Source organism: Takifugu rubripes, chromosome 16, assembly GCF_901000725.2.
Source record: "Takifugu rubripes chromosome 16, fTakRub1.2, whole genome shotgun sequence".
In the NCBI taxonomy this organism is placed as follows: domain Eukaryota; kingdom Metazoa; phylum Chordata; class Actinopteri; order Tetraodontiformes; family Tetraodontidae; genus Takifugu; species Takifugu rubripes.
Window position 1 is genome coordinate 6139253 of NC_042300.1, and position 17465 is coordinate 6156717.

General features: G+C 45.4%; 1 protein-coding gene across 5 annotated transcripts in view; it reads right to left on the reverse strand.

The window, feature by feature from the left end:
• Nucleotides 1-3687: 3687 nt before the first annotated feature.
• Nucleotides 3688-17465, reverse strand: part of pak5 (p21 protein (Cdc42/Rac)-activated kinase 5) — a 36292-nt gene continuing 22514 nt past the window's right edge. For all 5 annotated transcript variants that reach the window (XM_003971526.3, XM_029849108.1, XM_029849107.1 and 2 more), the window contains 9 exons: nucleotides 11443-12282; nucleotides 8785-8994; nucleotides 8512-8653; nucleotides 8262-8416; nucleotides 7681-7814; nucleotides 6304-6430; nucleotides 5839-5964; nucleotides 5616-5750; nucleotides 3688-5239 (listed from right to left, as the gene is read on the reverse strand). In XM_003971526.3, the coding sequence (XP_003971575.2) occupies nucleotides 5084-5239; nucleotides 5616-5750; nucleotides 5839-5964; nucleotides 6304-6430; nucleotides 7681-7814; nucleotides 8262-8416; nucleotides 8512-8653; nucleotides 8785-8994; nucleotides 11443-12282 (2025 nt within the window). In that variant the 3' untranslated portion in view covers nucleotides 3688-5083. The remainder of the gene's footprint in view (nucleotides 5240-5615; nucleotides 5751-5838; nucleotides 5965-6303; nucleotides 6431-7680; nucleotides 7815-8261; nucleotides 8417-8511; nucleotides 8654-8784; nucleotides 8995-11442; nucleotides 12283-17465) is intronic.

Here is a 17465-nt window from a genome sequence, read left to right on the forward strand (position 1 = left end):
CTCTTCTGAGGTTTGGCTTATTTCAATTACATAAATCCTACTGTGACTGGATTAGAGATGATCACAAATTTACTCTGCAGATACTTGGAGGCATTGATTTTGAGTCAGAGTCTTCGAAGGAAAAGCAATATGAGCAGGTCTGACTGAAAAGAAATAGAGCGCCAGCGTCGACAGTGTGGACGGCATACATCATCCGTAGACATGGCGCATCAGTCTGGGTTGGTCCTCTTTTACTCTCTGTTGAAAATGAACCCGGACAAATATTCTGGCGTGGAAAGTCAAGTCAAGACACGAGATAGGCGCTTTAGATTAGGAATCTGCTTCACTGCAGTTGCCACAGATAAGAACAGACGAATGGATCTACTCCCAACAAACACAGATTCAAGTTCACTCTATCAGAGCTGTGCAGCCTGAGAGCCTAAAAACATCCCCACATGTAAGAGCAACAACGTTTTCCAAACCTTAAAATTCATTGCAAATCTGTGGATACTGCTTCAAATAAAGGTGATACTGATGACGACTTCAGTGCTTTAAGTATAATTTAATTCATATATTTCATTGTTTTATTGATATAACATGATAGAATTCACTTTTTTGAAAAGATTGTGGCACATTAGACCCCCTCAACATCAAGATGTTCTTCAAATTGTTTCTAATAGAAGTTGGTGTGTCTTTCCAAACAATGTAAGGCAAGAGAACAAAGCAAAAATAAAACTACAGCCAAACCCAACAAATCAATCAGGCACATTTTCTAATCATCTGAAAGATGTTTGACCAAACTATAAAGAGTGCAGCACAGAGGAATCGAGAGGACGGAATCAAACCTCTCCCTGTCCTTCTCCTGCTCCTTCCCTGCTCCTTCTCCCTCTCCCTTTCCCTCTCCTTCTCCTTCCCTGCTCCTTCTCCTTCTCCCTCTCCTTCTCCTTCTCCTGCTCCTTCCCTGCTCCTTCTCCCTCTCCTTCTCCTGCTCCTTCCCTGCTCCTTCTCCCTCTCCCTCTCCTTCTCCCTCTCCTTCTCCTTCTCCCTCTCCTTCCCCTTCTCCCTCTCCTTCCCCTTCTCCCTCTCCTTCTCCCTCTCCTTCTCCTTCCCTGCTCCTTCTCCCTCTCCTTCTCCTTCTCCTTCCCTGCTCCTTCTCCCTCTCCTTCTCCTTCTCCTTCCCTGCTCCTTCTCCCTCTCCTTCTCCTTCTCCTTCCCTGCTCCTTCTCCCTCTCCTTCTCCCTCTCCTTCCCTGCTCCTTCTCCCTCTCCTTCTCCCTCTCCTTCCCTGCTCCTTCTCCCTCTCCTTCTTCTCCTTCTCCCTCTCCCTCTCCTTCTCCTGCTCCTTCTCCCTCTCCTTCTCCTTCTCCTTCTCCCTCTCTCTCTACCCAGCCGGCCATCAGCAGGAGGGTCCCCCTACATGAGCCTGGTCCTGCTCAAGGTTTCTTCCTGTTAAAGGGGAGTTTTTCCTTGCCACTGTTGCTTGTCTGGGGTTAGGCCCTGGGATTCTGGAAAGTGCCTTGAAACAATTTTGATTGTAAAAGGCGCTATATAAATAAAGATTGATTTGATTTGAAAGCGAAAATACAAAAAGGTTGGGATATCTGAGAGAAGGTTCTTACCTCCATCCCAAAAGAAGCAAAGAAGAGCAAGATTTAAGCATATTCAAGCAATCTCAGAAGCTCCTTCACTCACGAAAATCCAGAATATAGTTGAATTGCATTGCAATTGACAAAGAATAGTGGGATTAAAACACACTCCATTATTTCATTTTAAAAGAAGACAAAAAATACAAAACAAAAAAGAATTTATAGGAGACAATCAGAAAACACAAGACAACACTGAGGAACGGATTCAGGTTGGAATGCACATCTGTCTACAAACACGTCAGAATGAAATACCTGTGCAGAGGCTGCAGCAAACCCAAACATCCACAGACGAGGATGGATCAGTTCAAATAAAGGACGCTGGTTTTCTTCTTACTTTTGAAGAGAAATATTTTATCTTGTTAGCATCTTTTATCCTATTAGCATGTGTTATACTATATGTTTTGTTTTATGTTACAGTTAGTTTAGAAGTTAAGAATACTATATACTCTTTAGTAGGAATACACAAAAGCAAGTCAGTTGACCCTTCCTTGACCTGAAGACTGGTCAGACAGTTGGAGCCAGCCAGACAGGAAAGGGTAGATCCCCATCGTAAAACATGACAACGTAGTTTACTGGTGTTGATAAGTTCCTTGGCAGGAATATGACTTCGGACCTGGCCATCTGGAGAAGATAATGGACAAGAAGGACCACACCAACACCAAAGGAGGCTGGAAGAAGAAGATGAGGTCATCCAAGAAGAAGGACTGGATTGGACTGAATTAGCATCAATAATTTACATATATCTTTCTATATAAGACTGGGTCAAGGGATAGTTAGGTCGTCAGACTTCATGCCCTGACAATTGACTTTGTTGTTGCTAGGGTTATGAACTGGCCCAGAGCTCTGTAATATTTGTATCTTGAATTGATTCTGTTTGCTAAATACATCTGTTTGCTAAATACATCTGTTTGCTAAATACATCTGTTTGCTAAATACATTTTGAAATTGACATTTGTTTACTTGAAGTCTTCATTTAAAGAACACGCGGATTGGCAGTGACACACGAGAGGTACTGCAATCCAACACTTTGTTGGTGAAATTTTCAAGGATCCGCGGATTGGGTTTGGTGTCGAGCGTGTCCGTCAGTCCGATCATCTCTGGCCTCATGAAGAACCGAAAGGAATATCCAGGAATAATCCCGCAGCAAACAAGCACCAAGCAAATATTCCAGCCTTGAATTCCAAACATTCATACCGGGAGTTACCTGTTCGGGCACGCGGACTTCAAGTTGACTTCTCCAGTTTATTAAGGTTTTTTTTCACACTCCGTTATAAAACTCCCGTTCTATATTATTCACCAATATATGTTCAAATGTGTAGTTTATTTCACTTCCATCTCTAAAACCGGCGTGTTCGTAACGGAAATGAGACACAAGTGTACAAGCAGGATGTTACGTAATCCAGGTAAGTAGGACATACATGACTATAAACGCTCAGATAGAAACTCATATTTTATTCCTGTTCCTTTCACAATGTTTTCATCTCACTTGCTGATATCTTTATATATGATATAACCTGTTGATGGTCAAAAACCCACCTGAAAGATCCACAGAAAATATAAAGAAGTTAGAAGAAACAGTAAAAATCTACTGGATTGGCTCTCGTTTGTCTGGTGTTGATGTACAAGCACAGATTCATTCAAGCTGCAACTCCAATGACATGTAGTAGCAATTTCCTTTAGAAAATACAGATGTGTTGCCCCGTTAAATAATAACTCTTGAGACTGTAGCCTCGGCCCAGCGGCATCACTGCTTGTGCTTTTATTTACTGGGCCCCCGGCAAGAAGAATCTTCCTCCGAGTGAGATGCACCATTCTCTGTCTGAGCTGAATCAATACTCTATTATAGTGTTTCAGAGGGAAATGGCTGAGAGGAGAGAAGACCAAATAACCTCATATATTATGGTGAAAGGGATGCAGGGACACGACTCCATGCTCCTCTGCACGGAGGTGAAGTTTGGGTGGAATTAGATGGAAATGAGAACGGAAGACTCCCCGAAAAATCAGGAAAAAAGTGGAGTGATGAAGGGAAAAATCCATGCAACATAACTCAATGATTTTATGGATGTTTTTTTTTTTAATTAAAACCAGCTTCACCGATAATAAACGTGCATTATCACTGTACAGGCCAACACAAGCGTTATTCAGGACACACACACAGCATTTTGTCACACACTCACCAACAACACACACACACACACATACACACACACACACACACACACACGGATTCATATTTACAGATCACAGTGGATGATGGGTAAGAACAATGCAGTGAGAAGGATTACGGTGTCCCTCCATCTGACTGGAGATGACAATGGCGGCAAAGCACCAGTGACAGGAAATGTGTGTGTGTGTGTGTGTGTGTGTGTGTGTGTGTGTGTGTGTGTGTGTGTGTGTGTGTGTGTGTGTGTGTGTGTGTGAGGTGGGATAAGGGGTGAGAGGACGACAGAAAAGGTGTGCAAAATACAAACACTTCTATATCAGTAGCTCCAAACAGAAAAGAAACTGGTATCCATGGAAGAAATTCTGTCTTTTTTTTTTTTTAAACACTCAAACTGTGCTACATTTAAATGCATTATAGTATCATAAATACAGGGTTGTGTGTTCTCATAAACAGCATTGGAGTATTGCTCGGGTGATGCCACTGCCAATGCACTTGTAGACATGTGAATGAAAAGAAACACAAAAGGCCACACTACCAAAAAATAAACCTTCCGGTCCAATAAATAAATAAATACTTTAAAATGTCATACAAAATTCTGACATTACCCTTTTTTCCCAACATTTAATGGAAGTTCTCTCTAGAAATGCAAGATAATAAATATATTTAGCATTTTTAGTAACAGTTATGGTGGGTTTATTTGGGATATCTCTTGTATCTTTAAGCAAAAACTGGACTATAAACAGTAGGAAAGATCTCTTCAGAAACGCTAGTCAATACTGCTCATATCACAATGGTTACGACACGATAAAATACTGCAAATTATCAAAACTGTACAAGTTTTCTCTAAAATACATTTTAGCTGTGAGAAGGGAGACACAGGTAAGCTGGGCTCTGTCAGTCAGGGCCCCGTCTGTTTCCGCCACTCTCACCAGGAGGCGCCACGGTCCCCCCGAACCTGTCTGCAGCCCCTCTGCAGCTCTTGCTGATGGCTATTGGAGTTCAACATGAAGTTGGAGATGGTAGAGAGCGGCTCAGCCCCCCTACTGGAAGTCCCTATTGCACAGTGGACTCCTCTGCTCCGGCTAATTTCTCCATGTATTTAATTTTCTCTGTTTTGAACATGTTTTCCTTCGATACTCATGTAACTAATCTACTTCACGGTTACAGGTGAGATTTGGGGGCCCGCCGCTGAGTAGCAGGGTGCTTTGGCTGGGTGAGGGCAGTGTCACCCCGGCGGCGTGTGTATTTGTGTGTGTTTACAGTGGAAACGAGGACAGAAGTCTGGGCCAACAGGTTCAACGGTGGCGATAGTGTCTCATGAGGGGGACGATACAGGAGGGCGGTCCAGACATCTTGAGGAACGGGTGCTGGAGGAGATCCTGGGCGGTGGCTCTCTGTGAGGGTTCCCGCACAAGCATCCGGTCCAGGAAAGATCGCAAGACAGAGGAGACCTGAGGAGTGGAACAAGGTTGAATCAGGTTTACAAGCAGAGACAGGTGATTTAAAGAGAGAAACACAGAGTGCATTGTTCTGAAATTAGCATGTTAGCATTGTAACTAGGATCATGTTGGCTAAATGACAGCAGTGTTTTGCCAGTGATGCACAAAGAGGCTGACAGGGGGGTCTGTAAGCCAAACTGGGTTGAGCGGCAGTGACACAAGCTCTGCTTGACTGATTTAGAGACAGAAGAAAGAAGTCACTAAAAAAACCTCATTTCTAAGAAGAACGCCGCAAGTGGAATTACTTTAAGTTGTGTGAATGAGAAAACGGTCACGATTTTAACTTATTTACAACTATTTTGTATTTAGAATCAACTTCAGGTTTTACCTTGTGAGACTCTTTTAACCTGGGGGGCAGGTTGTCTCGTATCCGCCTCATGGCCTGTAAAGGGGGCTCATTAAAGTAAGGGGGCTCTCCATCCACCATCTCGATCACCATGATGCCCAGAGACCAGATATCCACCTGGAAGCAAACAGAGGTGACTCCAGACAGCTGCAGGGCAACGGAAAAGCAGCAGGTTTTTAAAAATACCCCTCACTGTATCCCTCACCTCTGTGCCGTATGGTAGCCTGGAAATGACCTCCGGAGCCATCCAGTAGGGTGTGCCCACAAGGGATTTCCTCTTGGGCACCTCTTTGGAAACTTGGGCACAAAAGCCAAAGTCTGACAGCTTTATCTGCAAATGCAGAACAGATTTTGTCTCCATCACAACAGAGCTGCTTCAGAAACACCGTTTGGGGTCAAAGATGCAGTGAACCATCCTGATGAAGAACTCTTATAGAAGACACTAATCTCCTGTATTAGAGGCTCATTTTCCTTTAATTAATCTTATATTCTCAGCTTGTTAGGAGGCATTAGGCTAGATTTAATTACTATGGAACAAATGGTAATTGATGCCAATGACTCTGGCGAAGGCTGTTGACAAGTGGACTTGGGAAAAAGGTTAGCAAGTGTGTGTTTGTGTGCAAGTGTGAGTGAATGTTTGTGTGTGTGAAAAAACCCCACATGGACTTACCCTGCCATCACTAGTCAGGAGAATGGAGTCGCTCTTTATGTCCCTGTGTATGACGCCCTGCATATGCAGGTAGGACAGAGCCTTGAGCACCGACAAACACACAGTGGCGATCTGCTCCTCGTTCATCCTGTCAGAACAAACGCAGCAACAAGCACGCTTAAAAGCAGAGAGACGACTGGTTTATACATTTATTTTCTCCCAGTACCATTCAGACGTTCCATGGTATCAAAGAACCAGACAATCCGAGAGAAAAGATGCAAAAATAATTTTTTTCATTTTCATTTGAGTGTTAATATGGTTTCCGATGCTACAGTCTGCTTTATTGCTCTGCAGTTTAGATGGAGGCGAACCTCCCCGTTAGCCTGCAGCAGCTGCAGCTTTGATGCCCAGCGCAGGCGGTCCCATATGGAGCGATGGGGTAATGCAGCGCATCCGACTGAGCTCGCACAGGAATTCACGGCTCTGCTGAACATTAACATCGAGGCCCAGCTGCTCATCCGAGGTCGCGTGTGCACGTACGGTACATGCGCATAAATAAGGTCTCGCTGACATGCAGGCATGCATATGCGATGCCTGCGCATTAAAAGTATGCTAATGAAGGCATTTCCCTACAACTGACTGCTGGATGCACAGAACGTGCCTGGAGGTAACAAATTTGCAAACTGATAAACCTGAGGCACACACACACACACACACACACACACACACACACACACACATCCTCATTAATAGTGGCAGCACATTTGCCTTCATTTACAATCTCAGAGACAAATAGAAATAAACAGGTATGCATACACAATTCACCTTTTATTGCCTTTTTCTTTCTCCCACCCCTCCATCTCTCTCACTCACACACACTCACAGGCATGAACACATGTGCACGTAGAACTGGTGAAAAAAAAACTGCTTCAAACAACATATGCTGGGTCCCAGTGACGCTGAGCAAGTCATAAGTGTGGCTGAGATGTTGGACTGAAATGGGACTACAGAAAGTGCTGCTTCCGATGCACCTGTCAGCATGTTTAAAAGCATTTATGCACACACGGAAACTCTCCCTGTTACACACACTGAACCCAGAAACACTCAAACATCTGTGAGGAAAACTGCTTAAAATACTTCATGGATACAGCGGCACTCAGCCTCACCAAAGCGTGTTATTAGAATCCGACACTATGCGCTGCTAATGCTGACACTCCGCGCAAATGACTGTAATTAAACACCAACTGCAAAGTAAGTCTGAAACAATGTGGCGAGAGCTTCCACATGTGATGCACAAGTGAGGCGATTGGGAAAAGTTGGAGAGGAATAAGCTTTGAAGTTTACTACATTTGCTATCAATTTTTCCAATAAAAAGAACAGCAAATGCTCCTTTGTTACCTGGTGTGGGTCACAATGTCTGTGAGAGCCCCCCCCTCCAGGAACTCCATGACAACCCACAGCTCGTCTCCCACTAGGTAGCTGTTGTACATGTCGACCACATTTTCATGATGGTAGTCCCTCATGATCACCACCTGAAGGACAAACACACAGAGGAGGACATGAAGAGGTTTGTTTTCTAATTGAGGTGCCGGTATTAGAAAAGCAGAAACTTTTAACAAGAGATTCTCATGTGAAATTATTTAGTAGCTTAGCTCATCTTACACTAACATGTTCTGGGGATAAAGCTTAAAGGGGTTACATTCCGAAATTAATAGGATTACATGGAGAAAATTAGCTCTTGACTCAACACCCACGTCAGTGTTCATTTAGCCACAGTAAATATGCAGAGATGTGCAGTATTTCCTTCGATCCTACGCACAGACACGATTCCCTCTCCGTTTTCTATTAATTAACAGGCCTATCCTCACAAATCTTTCATTTAAAGCACAGTTTTATTTTCTGTTTAAGCATGGAGTCCTTTTCCCCTTCACTCTGGCTGTTTCCAGGTGCAATTATTCCGTTTCTGTGTTCCTCTGCACCTCGTTGAAGAGCAGCTCCCTTCTCTGCTGCTTCCTCAGGTCCATTTTCTTCACGGCCACCTGTTTGCCGCTATGTTTCTCGCTGGCGATGCACACGATCCCCGTGGAGCCTTCACCGATTTTGATGAAACTGTCCAGGTATTCCCGGGGGTCCCCTGCAGATAGATCCAGAGGGGGCTCAGCTTTGAAGGAACGCTACAAACATGACATAAAGTTTATGATAAATAATAATGAAGTAATGATTCCTTACCTGGGTTGACCACCAGCTGAAGTGCAGCTCTGAACTGCTCGTGAGAGACTCTAGAAGGCTGAGTGTCAGAGCTGGACCCCCAGGATGGAGGTGGGTAGGCCCCCGGAGGGATGTAAGGTGATGAAGGCTGCGAGTAGGCTCCCTGGGATCAAGACACATGTACAGGACCTTTACTGTCCTTTGGGAACATGGTACTTATTTCTGATCATAAGGCGTCATAAATCCTGACAGGATGTTAATGAACTATCATGAGGGTAAACTAGCATACTGTACCTGGGGGGTGTAAGGTGGACTGGGCTGGGACGGGAGGTGGTGGTAGGGCGAAGGTTTGTAATGATGAAACATAGGAGGGTAGGGCAGATGTAACGGGGGGTAGCCGGGGGGCTTGGCGTGGCTCTGAGGTTGCTTGAGAGGTGCTCGCGGGTAGGTGTCGCCGCCCGTGACCTGGGGGCTGCCGTCGCGCAACGTACGCTCGTAATCAGCCTGGGGAGGGCAACAAGATGACGGTTGGAAACCGCAGGAAAGAAAATGCTGACACGAACAAAGCTGGTCGATGTGTCACCACTTCCTCCCAACACACGGGAACGAAGCCAAACGATACCGACAGAAAGTTTTCATCCCAATTAATGTTGTGTGAAACAACCTTCCCAACATTTCTTTTTCCATTTTACATCTTACTGCAGGCAATGTTGCACCAGTGTGTGTGTGTGTGTGTGTGTGTGTGTGTGTTAAGGGGGTTAACGCTAATGCTCATTACTGTGAGTGAGAAGTACAAACACATCTGAGTCATAACAGCTCTGATGCGCAAACCTTAAAGAATGTGCAGTAAAAGAAACAAATATATTGATTTCTGCCTTTCTCAGTTTATGAAGGTGGAATCTGTTCTGCTGTAACAAATGGGCACAGATGATCCTCACTGGAGACTCTACTAGATGCCAAGTAGAGCATCAAACAGGAATTTGCATCATTCATCAGCCACGTTAGGACCAGCAGAGGAATGAAATGAAATGACTTTGGCCACGCCTCTCTGAAAATGGCCTAAATCAACAGCATTCTTTTCCTGCTCTCCTCTGTATCTTTTGTTCTAAGAGATCATTAATTTTAAAAAAAAAACAGCTCCTCTTTGTTGTTTCAGACTCCATCTTACTTTCTCTCTGTATTCACTCAAAGTGACACAGACTCAGACAAACGTGCGCGCACACACACATGCGCACACTCACAGATAGACAAGGCACAAGGAGTCTGATAGGATGGTGTATAATAATACGGTGTGGACTGTTTTAATCAATCACTCTCCGGCAGGTGGAGGGGGGGGGGTGCTGCCGGGACAGCCCAGCCCCGAGCCCCCCTATCGTTGGCCGGCACCGCTGGCTGGCTGTCAGCCAAGGGTCTCCTGATCCATGTTGGTTAAACGCGCATTAATCTGAGTTTGGCAGGGTAATCAACAACCTAACTCAACTGTGAAATTGAATTCCGCGGTGGAACATCGTTCGGCCAGTTTTATGCTAAGGCTGCAGAAAGGGAAAGTGCCGCAACATCAATTTGTCACCGAGAGCTGCCGCACTCGGCCCGAAACACACGCGGGGGGGTGGGGGGGCGTGTTTACAACACGGCGTGCCCGCGTATCCGTGTGGCCGAGTGTGTGTGTGCCGGATCTGCGGTTACATTCCCAGCAGCTTCTAACAACAGAAAGAAGGATTTACTTCCGCGGTATGAGTGGGCTGAATGAGTAAAAAAGAAGAATAGATGGAGAGTGAGCGAGGCGCGTCTGTTGCAAGGTCCATGAGGCAGGAAGAATAGTTTCTCTTCAGCTTTCCTTCGTTTTTTTCTGCGAGAGCTGCCGCACTACTTCTAAGCATCACGGAAAAAGAAACCAAACACACACAGGACATGATAAACACTTAGCATTCCAACACAGACTGCCTGTTTCACAAATGCTTTAGAACTCTCTTTGCAGGAGAGACATATGTAAAATGACCTTCTGCATCAGTCCAACCCTGCTTCTCTTGCACTCCCGGCGTTGTTTTTTTCTCGGGGTGGCTATTTACTGACGCGTGCAGGTTAAATGGTTTTTCATCAAGGCACCCTGGGATCTACATCAGCAAACCCACATCTCCTCTCAACTTCTAGACTCACGATGTGTGAAGGAGGCACTGAGCTGTGCCACACACCTCTATAATGGACTTACTAGTGCACAGAAAGCCTCACAGAATAGCGTAGGATCAACTGAGACGATGGGTTGACTGTTCTTTCCCTCATCTCTGCTGTTTTTGGTCAACTATTTCTGTTTGAAGCTGCAGCTTGCAGAAGACTTAGTGAATACGCATCTGACAGATGGGTAAAATACAGCGTCACTAATGCATGAAAGCTGTGTTTCTCCTGCTTCTCCACTCACTCATCCGAATATTCAAATGCAGCACTCAAAGCTGAGCTCGGACCAAAGTAAACAGTGGATTTAAACCCGATTCAGTCCTCCAAACAGTCTGGTTGGGATCATCTGGTAATCTTAAAGTCTGATGTTCAGGATTTTAAAAAGGGCAGGGTTACAGCAAACACGAACAGATGACGCTGGCACATTTTCCAGCCTGATAACCTGACGTTGGCTCAAGTGCTAACCACTGTTGACAAACCCTCAGCCACCTGCACGCTGAATGCCTGTTTTCATCCCTTCATCCACAACCATCCTTCCGCTTTATGCCTATTGTGCATTATTATAACTTTTCATGGCACATTGACACATCTGGTTCTAAGGTACAGAAATATGCTATATATTATGATTCATTATGGGCATAGTGTTTGCCTGATGTGGCCAATGTTGGTGCAACTTGTATCATAGAAGAATAGGATTTAAATATGATTTATACATTATTAAAAATGCATCAGGATCACCGGAGCCACCACTGGGCTTTAGGATTTCAGGCAATGACCCACCTTGGCTATGGTCTGGGAGTTAGCGAGGCTCTCTGAGAGGCGAGGGTAGGTGTAGGAGCTGTATGGGTGGGCTTGTGGAGGGTGCTTGAAAGCTCCACTGGCTGCATAGGGAATGTGTGGCTCCTGCAACCCAGAGCCCGAGCGGGAGCGCTGCCTTATTGCCGGCGTGGGGCTCGTCTGCGTCACGTACGAACTCTTGGGTCGTTTTTCGTACTCGTCCCGAAGGCCACCATAGCTCCACTCGCTGTCTGGATAGTTGATCTGCTCGCTGTGTAGGGAAGCACGAGATGGAGTTCCTACCGAAGTGTCCCTGTAATCCTGACTGGAAGAGCCGCCCACAGACGCCCGATAGTACCCACTGGAGCCGACCCCACTCCCCACCGTGGACGCGACCTCGTCCGCTGAGCGCACTTTGCTCTCCAGGTATGTGTGATAGTCGGGGGGCAGCTTGCCATAGTCTAGTTTCTGAGGCATGGCGTCTGGGTAGAAAGGGCTGCGGATGGGATACGAGTGACCGTTCTGCCTGCTGAATCGATAGTGTCTTCCGATCGCCCAGTCTCCATCTATGGAGAGCCCCGGCCTGCTGTGATCCAGAGAGAAGTCCCTGCTGGAGGTGTCCAGGTCACACGAGTAGCGCGAGTAGTAATGACTGAAGCCGTTCTCCTCTGGGACGTTGGGGTGTCCACTGCCAGGGGGTTTGGAGCCGACTCCTGCCTGATGGGGGCCGGGCGGACTTTCCTTACGCAGAGAATTGGAGCGGGTCACGGAGATGTTGTCAAACTCCTCCAGAAGGCCATTGATGGATGCATCTTTGGGTGGCCGGTTCCCTCGAACGATAGTCTATAAAAGAGCAGAGACATTCGGTTTAACTGACTCTGGTCTGCAGAAACACAGTTTGACAGAGATACTGGAAGAAAATTCCGTTGAAGCAGAATAATTCCAACAAAAGATGGAATGAGGTGTTGACAGAAATGCAGGACCTCTAATTCGGGTGAAACACCTTCAAATGTCGACACCATACTGCCCCAAAGGTATTCAAATACAGGATGGAGCAAAATCACTGCACCACGGTTTTAAGATACTGTGACTGTGGTTGTTTGTGGTTGTGAGCACAGATATTAGCTCTTTTCTGTGAAAAGAGAAATGGTGACTTGGGTGAGAATCTGCAGCAGGTGCAGACCCGCATTACAGTCTACAGAAACTCCTACATGCACCAAGGAGAGCTGCAGCGATGCAGGAGCGTTACTGAGCCAGATTCAGCGCTATATTAGTGTAGAGGCGTGTAGTTAATGAGATATAAATCACATAGGTAAACCGCCCACATGAAAGGGTTTTATTTCTGACTTGTCTGAAATAAAAGTAATGGTCTTCCCCTACAACAGTTTTTTTTAACCCAGGCTACAATATGCATGAAGAGATGTTATTTTAAAAAAACCTGTAGCTAATCGTTGCCCTATTTCCCCCCACAGATTAGCTTCATTTTCAGCAGGCTGATCAGGATCCATTAATAGGCCCGATGTCGGGTTTAGCACTCTTGAGGTGCATCTGCACACTGCCATGCAAAAGAGAATTAAAAAGAGGGAGAAGCTAACTGGCTAAATACACATGCTCACATCTGCTTCAAAGCGAGTGTAGCTCAAACATCAGGGGTGCCGCTGATCCCCTCCCACCTTGTGTTAAGCCCTTTACACGGATGTGTCGTGACTCACTGGGAAATCGTGCCGCGGCAGCCCTCGCTGGGCTCCTCTCGGTGCACGAGCCCAGGCTTTTTTTCTGTGGTGCACTGGCAGGATCACCACCGCCAATCTGTGACCGCCCCAGATGTGTACCTTTTTTTAATAAAATAAATAAAAATCAACATCTGCACCCTCTCCCAGACAGGAAAAGCTGCCTCAGAACAGCAGAATCGCGTTGCTAGGGGCAATTTGGACTCTTACATAACCAAATAAAACGGCTAAATTTTGTTTCTGTAGCAGCTGTGTTTCAGATTCAAGAGCTCTGAATAACAAATCCAGGATTTGCTCTCCACCAAAGTCCCTGTCATGCACATAAATGCAGGGATGCTTTAGATTATGATAAAACTGACAGAATTGTTAGCTATTATGACAAAACTCAAACCCAAAACCCAGTTTATGCTTTTATTTGAGCGGTAAAGGACCTGAAATTGTTACTGTGGCTAAAATTAATCAAGCATTAAAACCAGACCCATCGCGCTCGTACTCGTTAGTATTTTCCAACTCTGATGGTGACAACTATGTCACATCAGCAAATTCTCGCTGTCTCTGAGCTGTCACACGTGTCACACGTGAGCTGTCACACGTGTCCATCTTGAGGGGTTTTTTTTGTCCCATGTCATTTGTGCTGAGGTAGAGTCTCAGAAAAGCCTGGATAAGAACAATTCTGCTGACGCAGGGATGCACGCAGACGCCTTCACCTCGCCACGACACCTCACCGTCACTGCTCACACACCTTCGTCCTCCCCTCGCCCTGATCCGGGCGACTCTAACAGCGGATTGGCTATATTTCTGTTCCTTTTCAACTCTGATGTCATTTTGCAGAAATAAACAATGCAGAAGAACAGGAATATGTGCAACGATCAATTATTTTGTGATTTCAGTCACTTCAAGGTGTTTTACTCCCCCTGCAGGACATGTGTGCCCCCCAACTCTGCCTGCATTGCCAGAGCACATGTGAACACATCCCAAGGTCTCTCCTGCTAACTGCAAAAGAGGCTTGAAGAAAGGTTTTTCTTCATTCCAGTCATGCTAATATATACGTTTAATTCCCATTTCACGGGAGCTTTTCAATTACTCAGGCGGTTCTCGTTACACCTCAGTCCTCACGTCTTTAGTTCAGCACTACGATGCTTGGTGCTGTGACCTGGAACCTGAGGTGAAATGGCCAGTAAAGCATCTGCAGAACAGATGCTTTTAAGCCTATTTTTAAGATAAATCCTGCTTTGGACAGATGCTGCATTGCACTGGCTTGAATGCACATTGATCCTTGTTGTGGTTGTTCTGAGAACTGTGGCAACGACCGTTCAAACCAGTGCAACATTTCCTGAGTTATTCACTTACGTGAAAATTAAAAGTCCCATCCTGTCACGCTGCATCGGTGTCGGTGAGTTAGAGCTAATTTAATTGGCATACAACAGCGGGGAGTGTCCGTTGTACAATAAAACATCTTTAAACTCGCTTGGTTCATAATCAATACTATGTCACGGAGTGTGGATGGCGCCGAGAGAGAGAGAGAGTGGGTGAGGAGGGAGGCCAAAGGGAGCAGGACACAAGGTTAATTGTGTGCCAAATCACTGTCAAATGGTCGACATCAAGGCCGAAAATCTTTTCAATAATTCGAATTAAGGGGCTGATACTGGCTTCCGTGCCTCTTTCCCACTGTCCACTTCCCTCCCTTCCGTTGTCCTTACAGCTCTAAGAGCTCTGCGCACTGGCCGGGTTCAGCAGCCGCTGTGACAGCGGCCATATTTCACCGGCGTGCAGCGTTGGCCTGTCCTTTAGTGATAAGCTGTAATAGATCTACTCTCTCCAGCCTGTTCAAGGTAAGCACAGGAATGAGGAGGAAAAGAGAGGAGAGGAGAGGAGAGGAGAGGAGAGGAGAGGAGAGGAGAGGAGAGGAGAGGAGAGGAGAGGAGAGGAGAGGAGAGGAGAGACTGATGCAAAAGAAGCTACAGAAAAGCAGAAGAAGAAACAGGCACAGCTGAAAGGAAAGGAGAGGGTGGAGAAGTAGTGACGAGGGAGGCTGGGAGGGACACGGTGTCGTAGACGGGGAGCCATGAAAAATGAGGCTCATTGGGAGATAAGGAGGGGATTAACCTTGCTGGTAATGAAGTGAGGGTGTGATCGGAGGATGGAGGGAGGAAGAGAAGGAGAGATAATTAATGAGCTTGCCCTTCCTGTGACTCCTGGCTGGAACCCTGGATTGGAGGCTGCGTTCAGTTGGCCAGGTCCTGGGACAACTGGGAGGAAGAGGTCAATGGATGGATTCACTGTCCAGGTGGAATTGCAGCATTTTGTGACTTGCAGATTTCTTTGCAGCCTTTCAGCTCTCTGAAGGTAGTCTGCATCAGTGGCTGGTAAATTCTCTACTATGCAGACTTTTTTTCCACAACTTGAGAAAAATTTGAGGAGTTATTTATGTAAATGATGCCTGAAGAAGCGGCAGAGGAAGTTCTGCAGCCCAAGACCGCAATAGGAGGTTTTAGTGTCACTACGGTTTTGGGGACCGTCATTTTATATAAACGAAGAGAGCTGAGCAGATATCAAAGCAACAAATTGGGATTTTTTCCCCCTGAAACCTGAAACCTAACACACCTCCACACACTGCAGAGCATCACCTACTCAACACCCCCACTCACCACTCTGTCCTGCAGAGCTTATACATGATTTAGTACAGAATGGATCTCCATCTATTGGGCCTCTGCATCATTCCCTCTCTTTTCTGTTCTTATCCACACACACACACACACACACACACACACACACACACACACACACACACACCAAATGTCAGCACATGTCTGCAGCTACAGTCGCTTTCATCAATAGACTTCTTGCATCCGTGTGATGAGATTAGATCCCAAAGCCCAAAAGCAGTTTACTTTCACTGGAGCAAATATAACATGTTGATAAATGAATGATCATGAATTCTCCAAATGAATTCAGACATTTGTCACTATTGTTATTTCGCAACAGCCCTTGGACAAGACAAGGTAATTTTGGAGCAAATATAACAAGAATTTAAATGATTCAGCGCAATAGTAGGGGTTCTTATCCTCTTGCGCCATCTGCTGGACAGAATTAGTCCAGTTAGAGCTGTAATCACGTTTGATGTGTGCGCGTGCGTGTTTAGCCACTCAACTTTTTCAGTGAAATAGTGTAGAAAATAATAAAAAAGTGACATTGTTGTTACTAATTATTCTCTTGTAACAAAGTCCTCATAATAATGCAAGTGATAGAAGACAAAAATTAGTCGGTAAATCACATATGTTGAAGATTAATGTGGCAGCAACTATTTTTTCTTTAGTTTTTGTTTTTAATCATACATTGTGGCTATATAAGAACCCATGTGTTATATTGGAGTGGCATCTAAATCGGGTTTTCTGCCCTCTGGTGGTTGAACTTTGTATTTCACCATTAAACCGTCAAATTTCATTACCAGTGAAAATGATGTGAAAGTTAATTTCTCTGATTAAAAGACAAAGCACAGCAAGGCTCTTCATAATAAAAGTTAAGACCCCTTCGGGCAGATATCTTGGATCACAGTTTTTAATTAGAACAACTAATCCTGACCTCAAAACCCTGCTGAGAATGACCCCAGATCAGTACACGGGCTGACAGGCAACCCACCTGTAATCCTCAGTGGCGGATTACAAGGAAATGTCTCGGTGATTTCTTGACATGTTATTAGCAGAACTACTGATGAGATCTAAGCAAATATGAACAGGATTATTCCAGAATCCAGGATTATGCCAACAGCGTTGCCATGATTAATGGGCTGTGAGCTGACCTGTTTCCTTAGGCCATTCTGCTGCCTGTTAGTTACAGGAATAACCATCATCTCAACATGTCGAGGAGAGAAGAGGGCGGCTAAGCCAGTAGTTAATTTTAACATCTTAATTATGACAATAGCAAAATAAATATCTTCCCATGAAATATTACCCATCCAAAAATAGAAGATTCAAGACGGAGAGGAAGAGAATGGTAGATGTTGTTTTACGGGTTTGGATGTAATCACAGATTTCTCAAGGGGAGACCCCCTAAACCCGCCTCCCTGGTGGTGTTTAATGGGATAAATCTGTGCGTGTCCAAGTATAGCATCTACTAATGTAACAAGCTCTGTGTGCTTATGTGCTAAAGGCAGACTGTGGCGCCCCTCACACAAGCCGGTGGGTATTTATGGCCACGCTTTTGGCCCCCACAGATCCTGAAACCAGTGTGACCCAATCACCTTTGACCTCTGGTGGATAGAGCTTCAGCTCCAGGACCTGTGAGTCACACAGGGGG